The sequence below is a fragment of the Sarcophilus harrisii genome, chromosome 6, assembly GCF_902635505.1.
Source record: "Sarcophilus harrisii chromosome 6, mSarHar1.11, whole genome shotgun sequence".
NCBI classification, from domain to species: domain Eukaryota; kingdom Metazoa; phylum Chordata; class Mammalia; order Dasyuromorphia; family Dasyuridae; genus Sarcophilus; species Sarcophilus harrisii.
Window position 1 is genome coordinate 26168522 of NC_045431.1, and position 27318 is coordinate 26195839.

General features: G+C 33.6%; 1 protein-coding gene across 1 annotated transcript in view; it reads left to right on the forward strand.

Moving 5' to 3' along the window:
* The window catches only part of NWD2 (NACHT and WD repeat domain containing 2), a 153114-nt gene that overhangs the window by 68104 nt on the left and 57692 nt on the right, over positions 1-27318 (forward strand). The window contains exon 3 of the mRNA XM_003773324.2: positions 12359-12475. Within this exon, the coding sequence (XP_003773372.1) occupies positions 12359-12475 (117 nt within the window). The remainder of the gene's footprint in view (positions 1-12358; positions 12476-27318) is intronic.

Here is a 27318-nt window from a genome sequence, read left to right on the forward strand (position 1 = left end):
TCCTCTAAACACTTGGTATATACAAAGCAATCATGGAAAATGAGCAAAATTACTTATATAAGCAATCTATGAAATAGAAAAATATACAGATTAGAATAAATAATATAATAAACAAGAGTAAATACGTTCTTAGACTTGAGAGTAAAATAAAAGCTCAACTCAACCAAGCAGAGAACAATCTTATTGTTCGCAGTCTCTGGGGCTAGAAGCATTGGAAAACAAAGGATGTGAAAGGGACTTGGGGAAGCCTGCTAGCCATTGAAAAGTCCACTTCTTTTCTCTTTCCCATCTCTTTCCAAAACTAGTTATCTCTTGGAAGTCCTTCTACATTAGAATTGCAAAAGTGGACTTTGGGTCAATCAGGATTCATATCTCCTCCTTGTACCTAGCTCGCCATCCCATGGTAATCCTTCAGTGAACCTTCCCAAATTCCAACTCATCCCCTCATCGACAGAAGGTGTTGCTCTAAAATATCTAAAGAGTTTTAGGTGTATAAGAAAAGATTAAAATCAGGATCTGCCAAAGATGATTTGTGAATGCCAGTGATAAAACTCATGTATACATTAGCATGTGTATATTCCATTCATTTTGAAGGCCCTTTGATAGAAAAATATTTGCTTGTAAACATTAGGTTGTTTGAAAGCTCACAAAATATTATCTTCAATGTAAAAAATAAATCACTCTTGCAAGAGACAGAATTGTAAGGTCATAATTTTTCTACCTGATTTATAGAGTAGATCTCAGTTTTTCAATGCTTCCTCAGATTCATGCTTGTGTGTGTGTATAGATATAGATATAAATATAGATACATATTATGGGGGAAGAAGAAGTGCTTCTGTTTGCAGAAGAAAATTTCATCCTTTTTTGTTTACCCTCAAGTAAAACACTTACCTTAGAGATCCCTCATGACAATTTATAATGTGACAGATAAAACAATAGCATAAAATAGCAAAATTGGTATGCAAAATGTCGCACAATATTAGGTCATCAAGACAACTGTTGAATGATTAGTTGTGAATCACTATAAATCATAAGCCTGAATTATATTCATTATATGTTCAATATTATGAGCTTCAAGGAAAAATATGGCTTTATAGATAACAAGGCCTCAATTGTGGAAAACATCAGACCTGCAGATTTTGCAAAACATTGTATTCTCCTATGGGACCCAATTACCATATGTGGAAAAATGCATCTGAGTATATTAATCACATCTCTGATTTAGTGTTCTCTTGCAATATGTTAGTTGGATTTGTCCTTGAACCACAGGAAAGCTTCCACACACTTTATTGGGAATATTGATTAGTATTGCTAGAAGCAAAATTAGAATGTCTAAGTTTAAATTATGAAACTAGATATTTTAATTTGAGTCTTAGACATGTTATATATCTGTTTTGTGTACTATATAGTAAGATATGCCCTTAAGCCAAGAAATTACTATAAATGTAGCTGTTTCTTAAAATGATTACACAAATTAAAATTAATACTAGAGTCTTTAGCACATAAATTGCATAGAGAATGAACTATCTAGAAGGAAACCTTAATGCTTAAAGAACAAATAGTATATGAAGCTTTCAGGAAAAGAAATTCGTTTCAATGTTTTTCTTCATTTCTCATGCATTTGAGCCCCTACTTAAGCTGGGCCTTTTAAAAGACTATACAAGTATAAGATTTTTACTACCCTCAAATAGTTTACAGTCTGTTTACGGAACAAGACTTAAATATAAGAGGGCAGGAATTGTCTTATTTATGTTTGTATTTCCCCTAGGAACTTAACAGTGTTTTGCCTTCATTAAGCTTAATAAATTTTTGATTGAAAGAGTGAATTGAATGAATTGATTAATATAAACTATTAGAAACCAATATATAACAAGATATTATCAAGTATATAATCTTACACTACAGTCCTGTTCAAATGTCTCATCAGGGTTCAGAGGTGACTTTGAGTTCTTAAAGATTAGGGCAGCAAAAAACAAACTCTAGTAGGAACTAACACACAAGGAAGGCTTTATTTATAGGATTGGTAAAGATTTTTATGGGTATTATATAAGGATAAATCCTTCTAAGTTTAAATCAAAATCAGGTTGGCCACATGCTGACAAATTTTATGGCCACCCCAGCTATTAAAGACCATCTGTTAAATATGTCAAGCAAGAATTTGGATTTGTATTGGCTGTGACAGACAAAAATCACAGAGCCCTGAAGTATTAGTGCATAATCAGATACCAAAATCTTGATTTAAAAAGTGTTGGAGTAGGTAAGAGACAAGAAAGATGGGGCAGCTAGGTGGTGCTGTGGATAGAGCACCAGCCCTGAAGTCAGGAGGATCCAAGTTCAGATCCAGCCTCAGACACTTAACACTTCCTAGCTCTGTGACCCTGATCAAGTCACTTAATCCCAACTGCCTCAGCAAAAAAAAAAGAGACAAGAAAAATAAGTCTAGGTAAGGTAAGAGTCATTTGTGAATATATGTGCAATAGTAAAGTCTATTGCATAGAACCATGTGGTCTATTGAAGACATGGAATAGCATGTCCATAGAGGTTCTTAAAACAAGTGGTGACTGTAATTTAGTTTAAAATCTTTATCCATTCAATGGATAAAGAACACTGGGTTATGAATGGATGATTTTTTAAATTATATGCATGGGCTAAGTATGATTTTTTTAAACTGTCTAGCAAGAATAACCTGTATTATCAGAGCATCAAAAGTTATTGCCAAATACAGTTACAACTGTTATCACAAGGGAATGAATTTTAACAAATGTTTCATGAGGTATTAAAGGATCTGTGAATATCTTCACCTCTCCAATTACCCTGTACTGCTGGAGGCAAATAGTATAATGATTGGGATTTGGACTTTTAATTATCTACCAAAGTACTTTAACTCCAAGTCCACAGAAATAATTAGTTCTTTTTTCTCTTGATAATTTTTGTATATTTTGAGAATAATTGTGATTGTCATTTTTTTTTGGCCTAGACTTGTTATTTCATTAGTCAAGAAAGCTCACTGTATATATACTAACTCCATCCAAACAAAACGGCAATTTATACATAACTCAGTCATAGAGAATTACCTAGGGCATTTAGTGGTTAAATAACTTAGCATGTTCATAGAGCCAATACTTATCAGAAGCTAGACTTGGCAGCTAGTCTCCCCGACTTCAAGATTGGCCCTCTAAACACCACTACATATTATCCTCTCCATGATGATGATGATGATAACCCTACCTTTGTAAAGAAAGGTAGTAATAATGATAGTAGCATACTATAAATACTACCCAGTTGGTTTTGACCTGCAAGATTAATGGAAATGACTTGATAATTGATAGCAGTCAAAATGTCAGTGGTATTCATATTAAAGTCATTACTCTTCTGTATTCTCTGTCCCACCTGCTTTTCCATTAATTCTACTTATCCTATAAAATATAACTATCATTGGTGGAATTTAACAATGGAAGAAAGGGAAGGAGGGAGGAAGGAAGGTAAGAAAGTAGCAGCAAGAAGGAGAGAAGGACAAGTAAGGGAAGAAAAAAGAAGCCAAAGGGAAAATAAGCATAGTAGGAGTTCAGTTGCATTTAGAAAGGAAAAGAGAGCAAATTCATTTATTGTTTTTCACTTGTTGGGAAAGAGGTAATAAGTTTGAATTTACTTTGTTAAATAAGAATTTTACATAAAATTTTATTCTTTATTGTATATGTTTATTTGAATATTTTTAATGTTTTTTAAATTTAACATTTTTTAAAATAGGGCATGTGCCCGCCCCCAAAAAAGATATACACGATGAGAGGGTTCTATCTCTTTATGAAGTTTCTTGTTTTGGCAAGCCATATCTCATGTTATTTTTTCTCCTTTGAAACTTCTCCATGTTCCTATTTCTCTATAATAGCATAATCCATCGTCTACAAATAATGATGTAGTATAACATCTTTGTAACAAATATGGAATTTATTCATTCATTCTATCGGGTAAGTGTTAAATTCTGAGGTGAGGACATCTAGCTATTTTCCTCTCAAGTGTTATTTAAGTGGAAGGTTTCAAGGATACTTACATGCTACTAGAGCATCACCAGTATACTGGAAAATTATGTGTCAGATGTGTCAATTCATTCTTCTCAGATCTAGTTCAGCCTCTACATCATTCAAACAAGGCCAAGAGAATTTGCCTTGCATAAGGTCGAGTAATTTTTATTTGTTGGTCTCTTTGTCATTCAATTCAACAAACATTTACTAACCACTAAACAAACGCCATTAGGTATTGGACAAATAAAACAAAAGGATCTCAGTTCCTGTCCTTAAGGAGTTATATTCTTTTTGGGAGAGGGGCAAATAAATTGTATATAGTGAATTCAAAACAATATACCATGAGGTAGGAGAGGGTATTTTCAACAAGTGTTATCAAGAAATGTTTCACATAGAAAGCTGTACTTAAACTGAAGTTTTAAAAATGATCTTTGAGATGCTCTGAGGTAGAGATGAGGAGAGACTGCATTCCAAACATAAAGGTCAAACCATGAAAAATCACAGAGGCAAAGGATGGAAAGTCAATGTGAAGAAGCTATAACATGTGAATTTTGCTAGAATATGGGGACAGGAAAGCAACATGAAATAGTTCTAGAAAGGTAAGAGAGAACCAGATTGTTGTGGATTTTAAATGCTGTTATGCCATCAAAGTCAATCTAATTCTTTTTTTTTTAAATCTTCAAAATACATTTATTTTGCTTAATGACATCCATGCTCCTTCAGGATCCATTTGTTTGTACATTCCTGATTTTGTCCCTTGAGTTTTCTTTTTTTTTTTTATTTAATAGCCTTTTATTGACAGGATATATGCATGGGTAACTTTACAGCATTAACAATTGCCAAACCTCTTGTTCCAATTTTTCACCTCTTACCCCCCTCCCCTAGATGGCAGGATGACCAGTAGATGTTAAATATATTAAAATATAAATTAGATACACAATAAGTATACATGACCAAAACGTTATTTTGCTGTACAAAAAGAATCAGACTCTGAAATATTGTACAATTAGCTTGTGAAGGAAATCAAAAATGCAGGTGTGCATAAATAGAGGGATTGGGAATTCAATGTAATGGTTTTTAGTCATCTCCCAGAGTTCTTTCTCTGGGCATAGCTGGTTCAGTTCATTACTGCTCCATTGGAAATGATTTGGTTGATCTTGTTGCTGAGGATGGCCTGGTCCATCAGAACTGGTCATCATATAGTATTGTTGTTGAAGTATATAATGATCTCCTGGTCCTGCTCATTTCACTCAGCATCAGTTCGTGTAAGTCTCTCCAGGCCTTTCTGAAATCATCCTGTTGGTCATTTCTTACAGAACAGTAATATTCCATAATATTCATATACCACAATTTATTCAGCCATTCTCCAACTGATGGACATCCATTCAGTTTCCAGTTTTTAGCCACTACAAAAAGGGCTGCCACAAACATTCGTGCACATACAGGTCCCTTTCCCTTCTTTATAATCTCTTTGGGATATAATCCCAGTAGTAACACTGCTGGATCAAAGGGTATGCACAGTTTGATAACTTTTTGAGCATAGTTCCAAACTACTCTCCAAAATGGTTGGATTCGTTCACAACTCCACCAACAATGCATCAATGTCCCAGTTTTCCCTCCAACAATCATCATTATTTTTTCCTGTCATCTTAGCCAATCTGACAGGTGTGTAGTGATATCTTAGAGTTGTCTTAAATTTGCATTTCTCTGATTAATAATGACTTGGAGCATCTTTTCATATGACTAGAAATAGTTTCAATTTCTTCATCTGAGAATTGTCTGTTCATATCCTTTGAAAGTCAATCTAATTCAACAAACATTGATTAACCACTTTCCAAGTACAGATTTTATTGGCAGTTCATGCTTCTTCATACCTTCCAACTTTAATGAGATTCTTGCCTTATTTCATCTGTTCTTCTACCTTTACATTTATTCATTCAGAAAACTCACATTTCTTGGGCTGCCAGTCATCTGTATGTGACTGGTTTCCAAATTCAAATTAGGATTTCAAGTTTTCTCTATCCCCTTCATATGAAACTTTCTTTTGTTATCCCATCCCTGTGATTTCATTGGTATATGCAACTTCCTCCACCAGGGGAGATGGGAAACTCTTCTGCAACTTGAAGTTTTAGAGAAGTTTCTAGGGATATTAAGAGAGACTCAGTGACTTGGATCACTGTCTGTGTCTGAGGTGAGACTTGAACCCAAGTCTTCCAGATTCTGAAACTGGCTCTCTACTCAAATATATTGTCTCTCTAGAAATCTGAAACATATCCAAAATGGAACTTAACATTTTCTCTCATGTACAGTGTGAATGAAAAGTCAAAGACAACACCAATGTTCTAAATCTGTGTTCCTTGGAGGAATGATGGTGTCATTGATGGTAATAGGAAAATTAAGAAGGGACAATTTAGGGGGAAGATAATAAATTCTGTTTTGGATATTTTTAGTTTGAGATGCTGTTGAGATATCCTGTTCAATATATCCAAAAGTCATGGTGATTCAGGACTCCAGATCAGGAGAAAGACTAATTGAACCTGTCGAAGCTGATTAGAAGCTGAGAAGAGGGTCCAGGAGCCCTTTGGGGGATACTGACAGATAATGAGCAAAACCTGAAGAGCTAAATCTGCAAGAGGGAGAAATAAAAAAAAAAGAATTGGAACAAATAAAAATCAAACAGGCTTAAGGAAACCACATTTCAGTAGTTGCTAAGTAAGTAGATAAAATGTGGAAAGAGCAGAGATTACATAATACTCTATTAAAAGTGAAGAGGAGAAAAAAAAGGACATGTTAGTTGAAGAGTTAGCAAGGTCAGATGAAGGTGATTATTATGTTTTATTGTTATTGTCTTGTTTTTATGGGAGGGAGGAACTGAAGATGTTTGTGAGATGATGAGAGAAAGCTAATAGCAAGAGAGACATAGATTGTAGATTTAGTTAACCTTGATAATAATGAGAATTACATTGAACTTGAAGGGAAATAACAAAATGTAATGGATATGAGCAGTTTAGAGGAGCAGGAAAAGGAACTTGAAGGACTTTATATTAGACGACCTCCATTTTCTCAGAAAAGAAAAAGTTAAGGTGGGGGGCATCTGTTGAGAATAAAAGGTTAGAGATTGAATTGGAAGCTTGAGACTAAAAAAGAAGTCTTGTAAGAACTATGGTAAGAAACATACTAGGAAATCAATAAAGTGAAGAAGGATTTTTGTGTATCTCTTAGAGTCAATTGGAAGGTTAAGTGGCATAAATATTTCATGTACCAAATCAGCATGGTTTTGTGAAATTCATCCTTTGAGATTGGACTCGAATTTTGAAGATAGAAATATCATTCAGAGTAAAGTTTTGTGATTAAGATGGGATGAGCAAACTGAAGAACATAAATGTGAACTCTGATAACATAAAGTTCTGTACTCTTTCCCTTGGGTAGCACAAAAACTACAATAGCAAGGAAGAGCTGTCTGTGGTTCTGAATATGTTGAAGCAGGAGTATCCCTGGAGTTTGGCATGGAACGCTAAATGTTTCTAGGATTCTGTCGATGATTCCCCTGAAAGTCAAGGCCTCCCCTACTTTCTATTTTTTTTATAAAACCAAGAAAGGCAGAAACTTTACTGATTCAGGAACTGCCCTGGGTAGGTACATTTAGGGAGCCCAGATACCTAAGTATCTTGGTCTGGCTGTTCCATAGGATAGGTATAACATTTCCCCAAGGCTAGTGGCTCTTAGCTTTTGGCATGTAATTGAGAACTGCCTTCTCATTGAACCTAGAACTTCAAATATCTAATAGCTAGGTTTTTTCCTACCAGCATAATGAAAAGGAAGTGACTGGTTTGGGGGTCCTGAACTCTCTTTTAAAGGAGACATTTCTTCCTATATTATGTTTTCCAGAGAATGGGATTTTCTTATGCTACCACTAATGTTTATATATATTATATAATATAATACTTATTAATATTATATTATTATATTGTTGATATTTATATTTAATTAATAAATATTCTATTGATTAACATTATAATAAATTAATATAAGAATAATTGTATACTAGTCCTTAAAAGATCAAACCATCAAAGAAATTGTTTCAGAGTAGTTTGCTTCCAGGTTGATGCTTAATTTCTGTGGTTCTAAAGCCCTTGTAACCATAAAAACAGCAATTTCTACAGAATGGTTCTGAAAACTATTCAGACAGTGGCTTTCCAAAAATATTTTGAGCAATGAGAGCATTTTTGGAATAAGTGTACAGATTCCCATTATAACTACTTTGTAAGACAAAAACCAATTAAATATATATATTCAATGTAAAAACAGTTATTAAAAATAAAAAATCAGTTATTATTGTAGAAAGTATTTTAAGAAACACAACAATTGAGGTTAAAAGAAGAAAGGAGAGAGAAAATTAATTGGGAAAATACAAGTTTTAATTAATGGAAATTCCTTTTAAAGAAAATGATTGTATAGGATAATTATGCACTTTAACAGAATTAACTACTTTTGTACAGATTGAATGTTTGCATCCCTGTTTTCAAATCCTAGTACATAAATTAATGTAATGGTTTTAGCTTTTTTAGACTAGTTCAGCAACATAATGACTAAAATATATCTGTTGCCCAGAAACCATAGTTCTTTTTCATACAAGTCAAGTGGTTTTAAGTAAAAAGGATACAAATCAAATTACTTTTTATGGGCTTTTATACTTAATGATGGAATAAGTATGGGCACATAAAACACAGTGTCAACAACTTAGGATTTGAATAAATGGCAAATTAGATTCTAGCTATTCCACTGGACAGCCATTAAGCTAAAAGCTAAACTTAATTTTTTAAAGTACTTAATAAATCTTGTCTTGGTAAGCAATTTAGCCTGAAAACACATTTTGTCAATTATTGATCATGCAGACGTTTTACCATATATCAACTTGCATCAAATAGTTTGTACTTCATATACTTATCCTCTATTTGAAAATCTCAGTTCCATTTTTATACCTTAATTTTCTTTCACTTTGTATAGAGATCAGTGGAAAGTGAGATAAGTGTTAAGGAAAAGGGGAATACTTTAAAAGTCTGATTCAGTAGGAAAAATATGAATCCATAAACTGAGAGTTACAAAACCTTCAGAGAGGGTCAGGTTCAAGAAATAGTTCAGAAGAAAGATATATAATATCAGATATTCTGTAGGCTTGAGATTAAAAATTTTCAAATTTACTATCTTCTTACATGTGCTCGAGTCATTCTACAATTTTTTGATAAGAATACAAAGATAAATTTTTTAAAAGATCCTCAAGGAGATCATTATAAATAGTGGGTAATAAAATATATACAAATAACTATAATAGAAAGGCAATGTTAATAAATGCTGTTAGAGAAGTACACAGAGAAGTGGGATTTCAAAAAAGGGAATAAGCATATCTAATTAAAGAAACTACAGTGTTAGGGATAAAACACTGAAACTGAAGTATAGAGATCTGGGTTTTAAAACTTGTTCTATCAACAGCTTGATGTGTGAATTGGGCCAGTTACTTCTCTTTGACTTCAGTTTTCTCATCTTCAAAATGAGGGAATTGAATTAGATGAATTTTAATTCCTTACCAGGAGTTTGGCATAATTTATAGCTGCAGTACATTGAGGTTGCATGCTCATTGAGGGTATGATACAAGTTCTATATTACTTTTATAGCTGTATAGGGCTCAACATGATATTTGGCACTAAGCTCCTAATTAATAAATATATGTATTGATATAAAGAATATTGATAAATCATTGAAGAAAGAGTAAAGATCAGAGGGAAAATGAGATAATACTAAGAAATATTTTCAAGAGGAAATTGATTTAATTTCTTCCTTCTTTTAGCAACTTAATCACTTTTCCTTTTAAAGCTCTTTTCTTCAGTACTATGCCATAAAATACTAAATGTCATCAGTCTAGAACTACACTATAAATTTGATGCTTTTAAAGATACTAGAATCTTTTTTTAAAAAAATCTTACTCAAAATACTCACAAGAAAGCCCACAAAAGTAACCAATCTTAAACTTCCTTTCTAAAATATGAAAGATCCAATTCAACGAAATACTTATTGCATACCTACTGTGTATATAGAAAGTAGTCAGCTTGATAGAATAGATAGAAAACTGACTTTGGAATTAGAGAAACCTGGATCCAAGCCCTGCCTCTGATACATAATCATTATCTAGCCTCTTTATTGAGCTTTAATGTTTTCTTATTTGTTTGCTTGTTTGATTAGTTGGTTGGGTTTTTTCTGTTTAGTACTTTATTTTTCCCCAGTTATATATGAAAACAAATTTTTAAAACTTAGAGCTCCAAATTCTCTCTCGTCCTTCCTTTCCACCCCCCCCCCCCACATCATTTTAAAGGCAAACAATTCCTTTAAAGTTATGCACGTGTAAACATGCAATACATTGCCATAATAGTCCTGTTGGGAAAGAAAACATAAAACAGAAGGAAAAAAGTCAAGATAAATAAAGCAAAAAGTAGCATGCTTCAGTTTTTATTCAGACATCATCAGTTCTTCCTCTGGGTACAGATAGCATTTTTCATCAAAAGTCCTTCAGAATTTTCTTAGATCATTGTATTGTTGAAAATAGCTGTCATTCACAGTTGATCATCTTATGATAATGATGTTATTTTGTACACATTACATTTCATTTTGTATCAGCTCATAGAAATCTTTCCAGGTTTTTCTGTTAGCATTCTGCTCCTCATTTCTTATAGCACAATCATATTCCATCATAATTACATACCACAGTTTATTCAACCATTCTCCGATTCATGGGCATCCCCTCGATTTCCAATTCTTTGTCTCCAGAAAAGAACTGCTATAAATGTTTTTTGTTTATAGGTAATTTTCTTTTTGTTTTTTATCTATTTTGAGATACAGACCTGGTAGTAAAGCATCTAAAGCCACATTTCTTAACTCCAGGTCCAACATTCTATCCACTGTGCTACCTACCTGCCAACTAGCTGAAGATAGTGTGTTGTGTGATATGTGATACATTCTTGCTCTGGAAAAGGTATTTAATCTCCCAGTGTTCCAGGCTACTCTCTAATTCAAGGTATCAAATAGTTGTTTATCTGTGTTAGGAGAACAAATTTCCATCCACTGAGTCCCTCAGATGAAACCACAGAACTGCAGGGCACATGTTCTCTCTCTTCCCACTGTTAATTATCTCCAATTTATCTTGTATGTATCTTCCTTGAACAACATCGGCATGTTGTCTTCCCCATTAGACTGTGAACGGGGACTATCTTTTGCCTTCGTATCCCAAATAGTTAGGACAGTGTCTGGCACAAATCAGCTGATTCACTGACAGTATGCAAGACCTTGGAGGGTAAAAAGAACAAAAAAATGACATCCATTCCACCCTCAAAGATCTTAACGTCTACTAGTGTATAAAATGTATGTGACCATATTACAATCTAGGCAATGCAGTTCAGGATGGCTTGATTCAAGGAGAACGAATCCAATATGTTGACATCAAAGGCTATACCCAGTGGATGGATAACATATAAACCTGATCACCAAATATATAAAATATTTGTTCCTCATTTCATCCCATGCCATATACATAACCAGATAGAAAAGAAAAAAATTATTCCCTGGCAAGAGAAAATGTAATTGAACATTTTACCTTATGTAAGTCTGGAGAGGATTAAGACCATACTATTTCATGTAGTACTTATCAACTCTTAAGACTCACTAACCTTCCCCAATTCTCTTTGAAGTAGGTAGATGGCAAGACCCATTATTCTCAATTTACAAATGGAAATGATAATATGTACCTTTCATTGTTTTCCATTTGAAACATATTGATGAAAGCTGAGCTGCATACAGGCATGGGAGAAATCAGCAAATCATTCCATTGATATAAAAAGTATGATTGTTATTTTTTTTATAAAAGAAAAGGTAGTGATTTGAGTTTCTTTTCTATAATGCCCATAATAATGAAAATTCTTCCCTCTAAAGTATACAATGACACTATATTCACTCACTTAATTATTTTAAATGAAGTGACAAACTTATTCTAAATGTTTTAAAATATTTTCCAGAAATCTTATTACCATTTTAAAATAATGAAAATTTTAACTATAAGTCCTCCTGTATTTAGTATTTGTTTTTCTTCTGTGGCCATTTCAACAATATAATCAAGAGTGAATGAACAAAAAAATTATATCTGATGCTTTCTCACATAAAAATGTTTATCTCAGATAAATCTTTTAAAAAGCTTTTTTTTCTTCAAAGGACAAAACTAGGAGGAAAAAAACCCACTGTAATGAGAGAACAAAAACAAAGTATGAATTAACACAATTTGATATGTTTATTTTCAGGTCATAGATTTATACTGGGGCCTAGATGAAGATGAATGGGACAGTCCGGAACTCCAAAAGACTCGTATGAAGCTTTTAGAAGATTGCTTGAAAACATCTGCAGGTCCATGTTTTGTTGTGGGTATAAAAATAATGCTTTATATTTTTAAAATACATTAATATGGTTGTTTCTGATATTTGCAGTGCTTGAAGGTATTTCTGAGGAAAAGCAGTTGCTTTTGTTTCTGAAATACCTTATTTCCTTCAGTATATGAAGCAAAAGATATCTTTCAGGTTTCCAAATGAAATGTTGAAAATCAAACTTTTATGTCTTAGAGATTTTTAGTCCTCATTAACAGAAGTTTCCCTCCATCAGTACAGATCATCATCCATCCATACCTTCTTATTCCATGCAGTTCTTGTCCATGTCTTCCCATAAATCCTCCACACATACATATATATAAAACACACTAGAAGCCTTCCTTATAGGTCTTTTAACATTCAGCAATATCAAATTTTTGAAAGACTACTAAATGGAGAACTAAAAATTGTTAGAGGATTCCACAAACTTTCTGATCACTAAGAATTTTAGCCTCAGATCCATAATGATTACTTTACAATTTTACCATCAGAGAGAGCCATTCTTCCATTAGAACATTTTCAATTATAATCATCACAATGTTTGCTATTAAGCCATGTGTTTTCTTGTTCTCAGTAACTGGAACAACTCCCAAGTAACTTACTAAATTACTCTTTCTGCCAATGGAGACTGATTATTTTCTGGAAAATTAAGTCGTTTCTACAGTGACTTTCAACTGGATGTTCATTATATAATAGAAATGGGCATTTTGGAGTGGACTATTTTTAGTTCACCCTGATCTTACCTATGATATGTATTTTATTTTATATAAATTGTACTGTCATGAAGAGGGCTCTTTTTAGGAGACCAATGTATTAAAATCACCATAATAATCATAATAACTATGTTACTCTTAAGTGGCATGTTTATTTAGATTCCAAAGAGAAAATAATATTTTTGGCTACTTTATAGATAAGTTTTCCTTATAATATAGGTTGTTCAAAAACTAAGACATAAAATTCAATTGCTTAATAGAAAATATAAAGGAAGCAGAATGTCATACTACTACATGACTAAAATAATATTCACATAAATACATCAAAAAATATTAAAAAGTTTGAATTATGCATGGTCTATATTCCTGTGTGAATACATCCATGCTTCTTTATAGATGTATTCTTTATGGAATGACAGTCCAATGGGTTCATCTTTAATGGTCCTAGTAACCTAAACCATAGTATCCCACTACTTTGAGCTAAGTATGGTTTTATCTTTGTCTTTGTATCCCAGCCACCTAGCACAATGCCCAGTAACTAATCCATGCTTAATAAATACTTGCTGATTGATTGAGGACAGGGGCTGAAAGGGGAAGAAGCAATATTGCATAATCTGATCAGTTGAGGACCAATTCCTCAAAAAATAGGGCAAAATGCTCAAGACACTTTGATGAAGAATTTGATGATTGTTTAGTTCTATGAATATGGTTTTTAGTAAAGATTAGTTGAAGGGTAGAATCACAACAGTGGAGTAGTGGCAGATTTTTTTTTTGCTTTAGCTACTCAACAACCTCATCCTATGAGAGATAAAATTCTGATTGAAAAAAAAAAGAAAAAGAGATATGACTTATTTTCCAGCCCAAGGCAACTTAGGAAAATAAAGAGACCTGTGGACTAGCCAGGTATGGCAGTAACAGGGGCACTGGCAAGGGAGTATTCTACCATCCAAGAACAGTGAGGGAACTGAATAGCAGGGCAGGAAACATCTGGGTAGAAAGAGATCCCAGAGGCTCCTGATGTTATCACTTGGAGCAAGAAGAGGGGCCATCTGACTGTTCTATCTGTTGCCTTTACCCAGTACTGGATCACAATTCCAGTGCACAGAAGAATGGTCACAAAGAAGCAAAGTCCTTACTTGGGTAAGAAACAAAGGGCTCAGAGTAGGAATTTAGTTTTAATCTTTAGCCCTGAACATTAGTCTGCAATAGAATAATGAACCAAGATAGGAGACTGAAACCAAGAGGAAGCTCTGAAGAACCCTCCTGGGGGGAACAGTGACTGGATCCAGCAGCAGTCTATGAAAATGCAACCAACACAAAAGCCAACAAACACAAACTTGATTTAGAAATTTAGAGAATGCAATGAACAGATACCTCCATAAATCACACCTTTTTGAAAGCACCAAAAACTTAGACTTTCAGACTAAGCTATAAAAACAACAGGACATTAAAAAATGGAAACTAAAGCCAGAATCTGCCGAAAAGTGAGCGGACGCCAATGTTAACACAGAGTCTAAGGTCAAGCAATAGACTGGAAAAGAGAGTACATAAAAAAAGAACCTGACCATAAAAAGTTCCTATGGTAACAAGGAAACTCAGGATGCAAATACGCAAGAGGACAATGACTTGAAAACATCAACAGGCAAAACCTCAAAGGAAAATATGGCAAAGGCTAGTTTAAGTGTATTTGGTAATTCAGCACCATATGAGAATCAACTGCCTCTGTAGTCAAATACACAGTTGGTGAGAGCAAAGATCAAAGTAAACACGAAAGCAAGATTAAAAAAATAAGAATACATATGCTTTGTACATATGCAACAACCTGAACCGTTTAAACAAATCATTTCCTAAAAATTATACAAAATTTACAAAAGTAATGGCATAAATTCTATTTCCATTTCATGTAGTTAACTAATTCAAAGTTGTCATTAAAATAGGAATATAAAAAAGCCAAGAAACTTGGCTCAGTCACTTCAACATTTATCTCTTGTCAACTGAAGAGACATAACACAAAGGTAGCACTTGTTAACATTACAAGAAGAACATTATGGAAAATGACAGGTCAGGCGTAGTATCAGCTTGTAAAATAGTTAAAGGGAAAATTACATTTTTGATAGCATCATATGACATTTGGCTATGTATAGATCATCCCACTAGTTTTTAGGTGAAATTGGAAAGAAAGCAAGGAGATACAAAATGAAATCTAGTTTGACATGTTTTTGTTTAATGATATAATATGACATTGTCATATAATCGCAACAACAATTGATGATAGTGAAACAAATATATTTATAAAATATCACCTGAAAAAAATTAACAAATTTGGTGTCAGAAAGCCAGTGGCGAACTTGCCATTTACTAACTGTGACAGTTCTTCAATAACAACCATGTCCCCTGAATCTTCTCTTCTCCAGACTAAATATCATGAAATTACGTGATAAATTCTCAAGATTATCCTAGTTATTTGCCTCTAGATACCATCTTATCAGTGACCTTCCTAAAATGTGATGTCTAGAACTTAACATAATACTCTGCATATGATCAGATAAGAGCATACTGAAATGGGGCAATCATCACCCTAGTCCTAGGCATTATAGTTTCTTATGATGCCTAATATCTTATTTTTAGGGTTTTTTCCCTGCCTTATTATTATGTTGACTTATGTCAAGTTTATTGTCCATCAAAACTTTGTACATTTTTCTGATAGAAGAGATTGCCTCCATCTCAATATTGTACTTGTGAAGTTGATCTTTTAAAATATTTTAAACCTAATTTTATATTTGTTTCTGCTAAATATCACCCTCATGGATTTAGCCCAATACTCTAGCCAATCAAGGTCATCTATCATATACCTTGTAGCTTTATGTAATCTACCAATTTCATAAGCATAATGTCTATTCTTTTAACAAAGACATTGCAAACTGCACAAGATGAACATAGATCCCTAGCACTCCATACTTGAGGTATAAGTTGATATCAGAATAGTAGTGACTAATCTTTGGATTTGGCTCTTCAACTATTTCCAACTGTATTATTATCTATAATATATCTGTCCATCTTGTCTATAAGATTAGATTGTTCACATTCACAAGAATAGCATGGAAAACTCTGTAAAATCCCAAAATCTAAGTAATCTATATCTACACTATTCTGTTGATCTAATAGTCTTGGAACATATCCCCTTCAAAATTTGTCCTATTTGATGTCTACCAACTCTTCTTTTTAATACCATATTTAATAGGAGTCTGAGTCAAGCTCACTAGAACACAGTTTGCTGTCTTCATTCCTTTCTCTGCTTTTGCAAATCAACAGATTTGCCTTTTAGTCACAGAACAACCATACTGCCCTAACCATTCTGCGTACATAGCACTCCTTGTCACATCCCTTATACTGACTGTCTCCCTTCACTGAAATGATCTCTTTCCTAACCTCCTATCTCTCATAATCCCTGCTTTCCTGCAAAACTCAGCTCAAGTACGACTATATACATGATGCTTTTTCTGATCCCTCTAAAGGCAAATTCTCTCCCTCCCAAAACTACCTTGTATTCATCTTATATATGTGGCAATATTTTTTGGATCTCTTTCCCGATTTATATTCAGACTAGTAAGTCAGATATTCATAGTGAAAATAGCTGCTTCACCTTTTAAGGTTCTAGAGTTAACCTTGAAATGCTAAGACTTTTTCGAATATGATAACTTACAAAAACTCTATCCGGTGTGTTTCCCCAACATCAGTCTCCAAATAACACCCCTAATATCAATTGATTGGTTGATCTTTCCTGAAAATCAGTTAATCAATAAACATCAATTAGCATTTACAAAAGGATATTTACTGAGAGGCTGTAGCAAGAAGTAAAGCATATTTTTAAAAGCCTACCAAACTGAAAGCACACTCCCTTCCACCACCCCAGGATCTGGAGAATGGACTCAAACTAAACATGTTTGGTGCTAAATGTTCCCTCCACCAAGTTCCCTTCTTGGTGGGGATAAGAGATTACATAGCAGATGTACAAATTACTCCTTTGCTTTCAACATACAGTGTCTCAGCTGTTTAGAATGATTCACAGAGTACCAAGGCATAGATGGGGGAGAAGAGGGAAAAGGGTATAACCAATGCAGGGATTTCTTTTGCTTGATTATATATGTTTGTAGGGGTTTAGTTTTCCTTGCTTTCCCACTGGAAGTATACAGGGGAAAGAAGAAGATCATGTAGTCCTGAAAATAATGAAATTGAATATTTTAATAAAGTCAATACAAATTCTATAAATAACATCCACAAATATTTATATTTTATAAGGTCATTCTTGAAAAAGTAAAACCTTAGACCTAAAATAAGAATTATTAGTAGCAGAAGGTTTGATATCAAGGATAAGTTGATAGTGAAATATTTTAGAGTAAGTAGATTTTTTTCTTGGCACCCATCAAATTATATCACTGATAAAATTATAAGTAAGAACCTGCAGGGACTGTCTTTTGCCTTTATCTGTATCCCCACTTCTTAATTCACTGTCTGGCACAAAGTATGTGCTTAATAATTATTTATTAATTGGCTGGATCTTCAGCATACAACCCTAGACCCAGGTATCTTTCACTTCAACCAGTTTACATCAAGGTACTTATCTCAGGATGTCTTCAATACTCATTCACCTAAAAGCACAATCAATAAGAAGTCACGAGCCAACTCTCCTTCCACTTTAGTCTTGCCTTGTAGCTTTTTCAAATTAAATAATTTACCATCTATGTAATGGCTAACATTGATGCCATCCTCAGTTTTGTTGAAAGTGTCTGATAACATTACTGAAAACATCATGCTAAAAAGCACAGAAACAAACACAAAGTCTTGCTTCACCTCAACGGTAACTGGAAAAGCACACAAATATCATCCATTATCCAAAACTTATGCAAGCATGTTGTCATGAAGCTATGTGCATTTAATGCAACCTCTGAGCTGAAATACAGCAAAGTATGGGTCGATTCTCTACCACTTGTGCTAATCAAGAAAACAGAGATTCTTCACCAGTCACCACACCATCCATACTTGGAACCATTGGATAAAGAAAATGGAGAAATTTTGAATGTTGTGGATAATTTCACTTGCCTTGATGGTATATTTTCCAGGGATAGACACATAGATAATGAGGTTGATGCACATATTACTCAAGTTTGGGAGTCTCTAAAGGAAAGAAGATATCAGCCTATCTACCAAACTGAAGGTCTGCAGTGTTATATTCTTGTGGAACCTGAAAAGTATACGAGCACCACATCGGGAAACTGAATCACTTCTTTGAATTGTCTTAGGAAGATCTTGAAGATCACTTGACAAGATAAGGTATGGGACACTGAGAAGATCTTTAAGCTACATACACTGTCAAGCCTTCCAACTCTACTGCAGAGAATACAAGTCCGATGGGCTGGCCATGTTGTTCAAATGCCAAACATTTGCCTGAAAAGCTCTTTCATGGAGAATTCACACAAACCAAGCATTCACATGGAGTTCAGAAGAGGTGATACAAGGATACTTTCAAGGTCTCTCTAAAAAACTTTGGAGTCAATTGTGTGATGTGGGAGACAATGGCAAAAGACAGCATGGTGTGCTGGCATCAAAGAAAGTGCTGTGCTCTTTGAGCAAAGCAGAATTGCAGAAGCTCAAAAGAACCATGAGAGGTACCAATTTAGAGACCTCTCTACTCCAAATGTTCAAGTAGACTATTTGTGGTAATACTAATCTGTGGTAAGACCTTGTGAACTCATACTAGTTTGACCAGTCACAATCAAATACACCATACCTTGATTCCAACATGGTAGTATCATTTTAATCCTCTTACACAACAAAGGATGAAAGCCAGTCCCTTTTAGCATAGTAGAATTTAGCCCAGGCTCTTCAGGAAAGTAAGAAAGAATAATACAAACGGGACAAAAATAGCAGTTCTACATGTTCACAAGTACATAACAACAGGGAGAAGAGGAACTTATCTAATTGGTACCAATGACAGCATTTCCTCTTACTCTTTAATTGAAAGCTCCCAGGGAAGAGAGATTTCATAGTTCATGCCCTTTGTATTCACGGTCACTTCCAGTTTAGCAGCAAATAAAAATGTTTACTTATAACATATATATAAGAATATATATATAAACATGTGGAGACCACACCATACTATCCAAGAACAGTTAAAGGAAGGTGGTCTATTTAATCATTTTAATCAGGGTTGGGATGCTGTTTGAGGATGATTGTTAAGTTATGATTTAGACTAGATCCTTTAAAGCAATAGTTTTAATCTTTTTTCTTTCCCGGCACTCTGGAGACTGAAACATATGGAATTGATTTCAGAATATTTTTAAATGCATAAAATAAATAAATTAAAATGTGTCAAATAAATAAAATAATAGGATTACAAAGGAAACAAATTATTTTCCCATGATATTACATAAATTACATAATATTTTTTCCTATCCAAGGCCATGGACCATGCTGGAATTTCTATACAATTCTTTGAGGATATGTGTACTTCAGGTTAAGAATTCTTGTTTCAAGACCACTAGATCATCATTATCAATGTTATTCTAAGATTCACTTGTTATTTTGCCTCGAGCTTTGTATTCTAAAGGGCTTGATGCAAGCTAGTATATAATCTGAAATCTGAATCTTATCATCATGAACCAACTCTGCAGTGCATATTTTCATATATTAGCATATATTTTCATATTAGCAACAAATTCTTCAAATTATAGTAGCTTCTGAAATACTCTGAAGAACATGTGAGAAAATTTATACCACTTTGCATCAGGGTTTTACGACCCAAAGGGACCTTAGACATCAGTATTCTAATCATCTTTCCCCCTCCCTTCCTGACAATATTTTTTAGCAAATAAAAAAAATTAGGACCGCATCATTATTTGATGTGTCAAAAGTAATATAGATAATTAAATATAGGGATCAGAACTAGACTCCACATTTTTAGTCCAGTGTTTTTCCACTAACCAAGCAGAATTGAAGTTGTTTGCCCCAGATTGATTATTGTATTATGGTGTCATTTTATAGTTCCTTTTTGTTGCATCCTCAAGTACTATTCAAGTACAATTGCTTTAGAAGACTCAGTTTTATAGTAGAAACCACTCCCCACCCCAATGCCTTGTGGTATATCTGCCAAGTCTTATAAATAGATTGGACAGTGTTCTCAGACTTTTGCATCAGTTTTTATTCAGCATTTGGAATATTAAGCTATGGCACATCTTCAACAGTATCCTCATCATTTTAAAAAGAAAATCAAAAGCCAAGCCTAGAAATATCAAATACATAGAATAAAGTTTAACTTATTTCTCATCTATTTTACTTCATAAGAGGTAGTAAAGCATCCAGGTCATCACCAACACTTTCATAACTGTTCATACAATTTTATAATAAATAGAATATCAATAGTCTTCTCTGAGCAGTCACTGTTGCTTTTAGGATAGTAGAATTTAGTCCAGGCTCTTCATTTTTACATGAGGAAATTAAGAACTAGAGGGTTTAAGTGGTTTTCCTAGGATTATACAAACAGTAACATCTTAGCTGACTCTTAAAATGCAGGTCTTTGGATTCCAAGTACACTACACTATGTTACTACCTCTCTGAGTCGGTACCTAGTAATATGTTTGTGAAATCAATGAATACACTGTATTTTGTTCCTTGCAACTCTACATATCAACTGCCACAATCTATCTGTTGTACCACGCCATGGTTTAAAGTTTCCCGGTGCCTCTGGAAACGCATCATTGACAGTATGCTCTGATACATCCAGGAAGCTTTTAACTAACTAGAGTTTTGACATCAATAAAGAATAGCAAAATGTCTTTTTTTTTCTGTTTCTAGGCTTGTTTTTTTACTTTCTTTTTTAAATGATAAGGAAACTGTTGAAGATTGCCATAGCTTCATACTCCATATGTTGAATAAAAACTGATGCAAAGGTCCGAGAAGACTGTCCAAACTGTTTATAATTATCAGCAGGTATACCACAAGATATTGGGGTGGGAAGTGGTTTCTACTGTAGAACTAAGTCTTCTACAGCAAACTGGAGCAATGAAGAACTACATATTCATGGCTTACCTGGATCTCCCTGAACCATATATGGGATATTAAAGACTATTCTAATCAGTTTCTAAAGGAATCATTTCTCCCCAAGATTTTCTTTTCTTCATTTTCATAATGAAGTTGGAGCCATCTTCACTCCTTAGCACCTGTGTAGATATAACCTGATTTATTTGCATCAAGTGCCTTAATTTTTCATAATTATAAAATGATAATGCACATTACTTACTTGTGGGAAAAGGTATTATATTAAAATTGGTCTTTTGAAAGAAAAAAATTCTTTTAATTAAAATTAAGTGTCAACATTTACTATAGGTATATATATATATATCATTTATCCCTGTTTATTGTTATTACTAACTTCTCAATATTTTTAAGGCTTTTAATTTATTATTAGTTGTTTCTTCTCTAACAACTTATATAATATTCTAAATATGACATTTCAAATAACCTAAGTACTTTGTCATACAATGCAAATATATCTGCATTTCCTAAAATTTATCAAATTATTTTCTTTTTCTTAAAATGAAAATTTTTACTTATCTCTGAGAGAGCAGGTTGAGGAACTATTAGGAAAATCCTTTGAATTACAATTACTATGGAAATGGCCATTAATTAACCAAAAACTCCAATCCAGATGTAAAATCAGGAGAGGTCCTCATTAATAAACAGCAGGGAAGAAATGGTACCTTAATTGGCTTCAGGAACATCACAATTAAAGTCTTAAGGCCTGAACATTTTGTTAAATGTAGCAAATGAGGTAAATTTAAATGAACTTAATTAGGAACATAGGATTTGGGGCTAAAAATGCCTTTGAATTCACAGGGCTTTAAGGTCTCTTTTGAATGACTCCATGATTGTGTGGACCTTAGATCTCTAAGGTCCTGTTCCATTCCTTCACTTTAGAGATAAAAAAGCTGAAAACTGGTAAGGTAAAGTGACTTTTCCCAGTTTACACAGGCAGTAAGTAGCAGAACCAAGGCTTCTCCCCAAGTCCTCAAACTTAGTCTTCTCATCTGAGCTGAGAGAAAGCAAACATATTAAAACAGTTACAACTGAGATGCTGTTCAAAGTGACTCTGAAATATCTCTGAGTAGCTTTCATTGTAAGTCTTACTAAATGTATATCTTTACTTACCTTTCTTAAAATTGTTGTCTGAGAAAAAAATAATGATGAATGTTGGAAGGGATGTGGGAAAACTGGGACACTAATATATTGTTGGTAGAAGTGTGAACTGATCCAACCATTTTGGAGAGCAATCTGAAACTATTCCTAAAGGGTTATCAAACTGTCCATACTCTTTGATCCAGCAGTGTTTCTACCAGGCTTATATCCCAAAGAGATCATAAAAAAGGGGAAAGGACCCACATGTGCAAAAATGTTTGCAGTAATCCTTTTTGTGGTGGCAAGAAACTGGAAACTGAGTAGATGTCCATCAGTCGGGAATTGGCTGAATAAGTTATGCTATATGAATGTTATGGAATATTATTGTTCTATAAGGAAAGATCAGCAGTATGACTTCAAAGAGGCCTGGAGAGATTTTTTTTTTATTTAATAGCCTTTTATTTACAGGATATATACATGGGTAACTTTACAGCATTAACAATTGTCAAACCTCTTGTTCCAATTTTTCACCTCTTACCCCCCCCACCCCCTCCCCTAAATGGCAGGATGACCAGTAGATGTTAAATATATTAAAATATAACTTAGATACACAATAAGTATACATGACCAAAACATTATTTTGCTGTACAAAAAGAATCAGACTCTGAATTATTGTACAATTAGCTTGTGAAGGAAATCAAAGATGCAGGTGTGCATAAATATAGGGACTGGGAATTCAATGTAACGGTTTTTAGTCATCTCCCAGAGTTCTTTTTCTGGGTATAGCTAGTTCAGTTCATTACTGCTCCATTAGAAATGATTTGGTTGATCTCGTTGCTGAGGATGGCCTGATCCATCAGAACTGGTCATCATCTAGTATTGTTGTTGAAGTATATAATGATCTCCTGGTCCTGCTCATTTCACTCAGCATCAGTTCGTGTAAGTCTCTCCAGGAGGCCTGGAGAGATTTACATAAACTGATGCTGAATGAAATGAGCAGAACCCGACCATTGTACACGGCAACGAGATTGTTGATGATCAACTGTGATCAATGTGACTCTTTTCAACAATGAGATGATTCAAGCCAATTCCTATAGACTTGTTATGGAGAGAGCCATCTTCACCCAGAGAGAAAACTATGGAGACTGAGTGTGGATCACAACATACTATTTTTACTTTTTTGTTGTTTGTTTGCTTGGGTTTATTTTTCTTTCTCATTTTATCCCTTTTGATCAGATTTTTCTTGAGCAGCATGACAAATGTGAAAATATATTTAGAAAAATTGCACATATTTAACCTATATTGGATTACTTGCCATCTAGGGGAAAGAGTAAAGGGGAGGAAGGGAGAAAAATTTTGAACATAAGGTTTTTAAGGGTGAATGTTGAAAACAATCTTAGCATATATTTTAAAAAATAAGGAATTATCACAAAAAATTGTTGTCTGGAAAAGTCAACTTTAGAAAGAAAGTATGTAGCAACTGTTTTATAGCCTATCAGACTTTAATTTAGGGCCATGACTAAGATTTATTATTATAAAGGCATGATGAGCACCATCCCACTCCATCCTTTCAAATCCAGAGACAAACAGACACAGAGAGACAGAGAAATAGAGAGAGATAAAGATAGATAGAGAGACAGACACAAACAAACAGGGATACTTGGAACCCAAAATGGATTTTTTTGCTCCAAAATAAATTCTATTGCTTAATGTTGATTTGAAAACATTTGTAAAACTCAAAAAAGGTTCATGTTGTTCTTTTTTTCATCATTAGTCATATATCTTTCTAGTTCTCTTAAGAGATCAAACTAACCTCTTTTCTAAAACTGTTTCTAAGAAAAAGTTTTCAAATTTTCTCTGGGACAGGACAATGATTTCTGATCTTTATTCCAATTAAATCTGCCAATGTAGCTCAGAAATTGCAAAGTACTTTACCTTTTCCTTTTGCTCATTTTTTTTTGTGTATCATCAATAATCATAGCTGATTTAGTTTAAGTTTACCTGAATGCAACAAATATGTCATAGGCCTAATATTCATCTTTTTGAAACCACAAACTGAGCAATTGAATTTAATGGCTTGTATGCAGTTATAATACATCCTCAGAAATATGTAAGAATCTTTATTCTTAGAACCAACTGAGTTAAAGTCTGATAGGCTATAAAATAGTAGCTGCCACAAACTTTATTTGTAGGATTGATTTATTCCAGACTACAATTATAACAAAAGCTAGTGAAGATTTACATTTAGTAAGACTTACAGTGCGAGCTACTCAAAGACATTTCGGACTCAGTTTGAACAATATGTCAGTTTTAGCTATATTTCAATACAAATTAAATCTTAGTTAAATTAAATGTTAGTTCTTTGCATTTAAAATTTTTACTTCCATACTGAACCACAGCCATAATCAGAGTAATCAAAATTGAGCTTAAGAGCCATTTTCTATACAAATCCTTTCCTGATGTCCTCACACCCTTTCCACCTCCCAAAGTGGGTGCATCACTTTGGCACCAAAAAAGTTTCCTTTTTCATATATTTTATATACAATTTACATGTGCATGCTATCTTTTCCAACAGAATGTAAGCTTCTTGAGGTCAGCAAATTTATTTTTGTGTTTGTGCTCCAGCACTAAGTACAGAGTACATTTTAATACCTGTTATGCTCATTTACTGGTTGATTGAAACATGAAATGTGAGAAAAGAAAGAAAGAAACATGTTAAAGATTTAAAAGCCATTTACATTTTTACTTCTTGAAATATAATCTATTTTAAATAGGGCAACACTGTCGAATATGTTAAGACATGCTAATGTGCAAGTATTTGCTAAGAACTACATTGATGAGATTAAAATAGATATATTTTCATATTTTGCTTTCTAATAGGTTTTAATTTACATTTTATTTTCATTATTACTTTATTATCTCTAATGCATCAGTTTTATTAAAGCTAAAGATACTTAGTTCTTTATGAATGTTCTTCCCTAAAATCAGTTTATCACGTTTATGTTTCTTTATTTATATTTCTCATCACTTAGTTTCTTTTCTTTTGAATTTGATTTAATTTATATAAAACTATTTAAGACCATGAGATGAAAGTCTTAAATTTGAGATCAGGAGGCAGCTAGCAACATATTTTCCCAGGTATTGAGAAAAATAGAGCTTTTGCTTTCATCTCGTATATTCTCTATAAAAATTAGAAACTTCTTAAACTGTGGATCCCAATAGGGGTCATGTACCTGAATGTGGGGCTCATGAAATTATGATTTATTATCAGTAAATGTTTTATTTTTATGCCTACTTTATATACCTATATACCCAGAGTCTTGTAAAAATTTTCTTGGGTGAAAAGGGGTCAAGAGTGGAAAAAGTTTAAGAAGCCATGCTCTAGACAGCCTATGTAGGCTCAAGCAGAAGAACATGCATACAGAGTAAATGGACCCATAAGGATAAGGATATCCCCTTTGCTCCACTTCATCCCTGTTCTGTGTAATTCCAGAATCCTAAGTATCTTTGAGATAAATTTAGACTTCAGAGTATCATTTAGCAAAATATTGTCCATCTGTAGGAAAAAAAATAACTTTTTTTTTGTTCTTCCTTACATTCTTTATCATTTTTTTTAAATATCTGCGTTCTTCAAAATATAAAGCCAGTGAAAATGTAATATAAAATTATTCTATTTGCCTGGGATTCCTTTTGATGATGAGTAACAGTATTTTGATAACATATGTTCAGTCTCTTTCTCCCTCACAATTACCTCTGTCATTCACAGGTACAAGTAACTGCTAGGTAACACAGTAAGTTGTAGGTTGGACCTGAGAGATGTGTTTGAATACTGCTCAGATCTCAGCCTTATGTCCCTGGCAAGACAATTAACTGTGTACCCCCCGCCCCACCGCCACATCCCCTAAACAGGGTACACTTAAGAACAGATTATATGTATGTTTACATGCATGTATTTATATACATATGTATATGAATATATACATAAATGCATGTGCACATGCACATACATATACAGATAAATAGATAGACAGAAAGATAAAGATAGATGGACACACATACATACATTTACATGTTATCTCTTCTTTCCCATCCCTTCTAACTTTTCTACTTTGCTTCTACAAACTTGCCTTTCTATTATCCTCCCTCCCCCAGAATCCCTCCATATCCTCTCCCCTCACCTTTTCCATCCTTCAGTATCCCTTTCCCATAAGTCTATACACCTTATCCCACTGCTATTAATCTACACACCCTTCTACACATTGCCTTATCTTATTCCTTCCTTCCCTTATTTCTTTATAGATTTTGGAAGATGCTGTACACGTCTTGGTATATGTGTGTGTGTATATTTTAATATATATGTGTATATATATATGTATGTATGTATATATTATTCCCTCTTTAACCTATTCCCAATGTGAGTAGGGTTTCAGAACTATCAGCCTTCCTCCCTCATCTAATTCCTCTGCATCAGTTCTTGGTTTCCTACCTCATTCATATAGGATAATGACTGTTTTTACCTATTCCTACTCAGTGTTACTTTTTATAATCACATCATCCTCAACTCTAACCCAATCTTTCTTTTGGACTACCCATTCACTAATGACAATCTTAGACATATGGTTTACATTTCTAAGTACAAAACAGACAATGGGTATCTTGAAATTAGTCTTTGATATTGGCTCTTACATATTAAATTTTCTCTTGAATTCAGGTTGGTGTATACAACAAAATCTTGAAAATCTGACAATTCATCGAATGCCCTTTTTCCCCCTAATGCTATACTTACTTTTGCTGGATATACTATTCTGGGCCACAACTCTGATTCTTTTGATTGTCAACATATAATATTTCAGAAGCTGTGATCTTTTATTGTAGCCACTGATCAGTCTTTCATGACTCTAATTGTAGCTCCAGCATTTTTGAATTGGATTTCTTTTTGTTTTGTTTGCTTGTAAA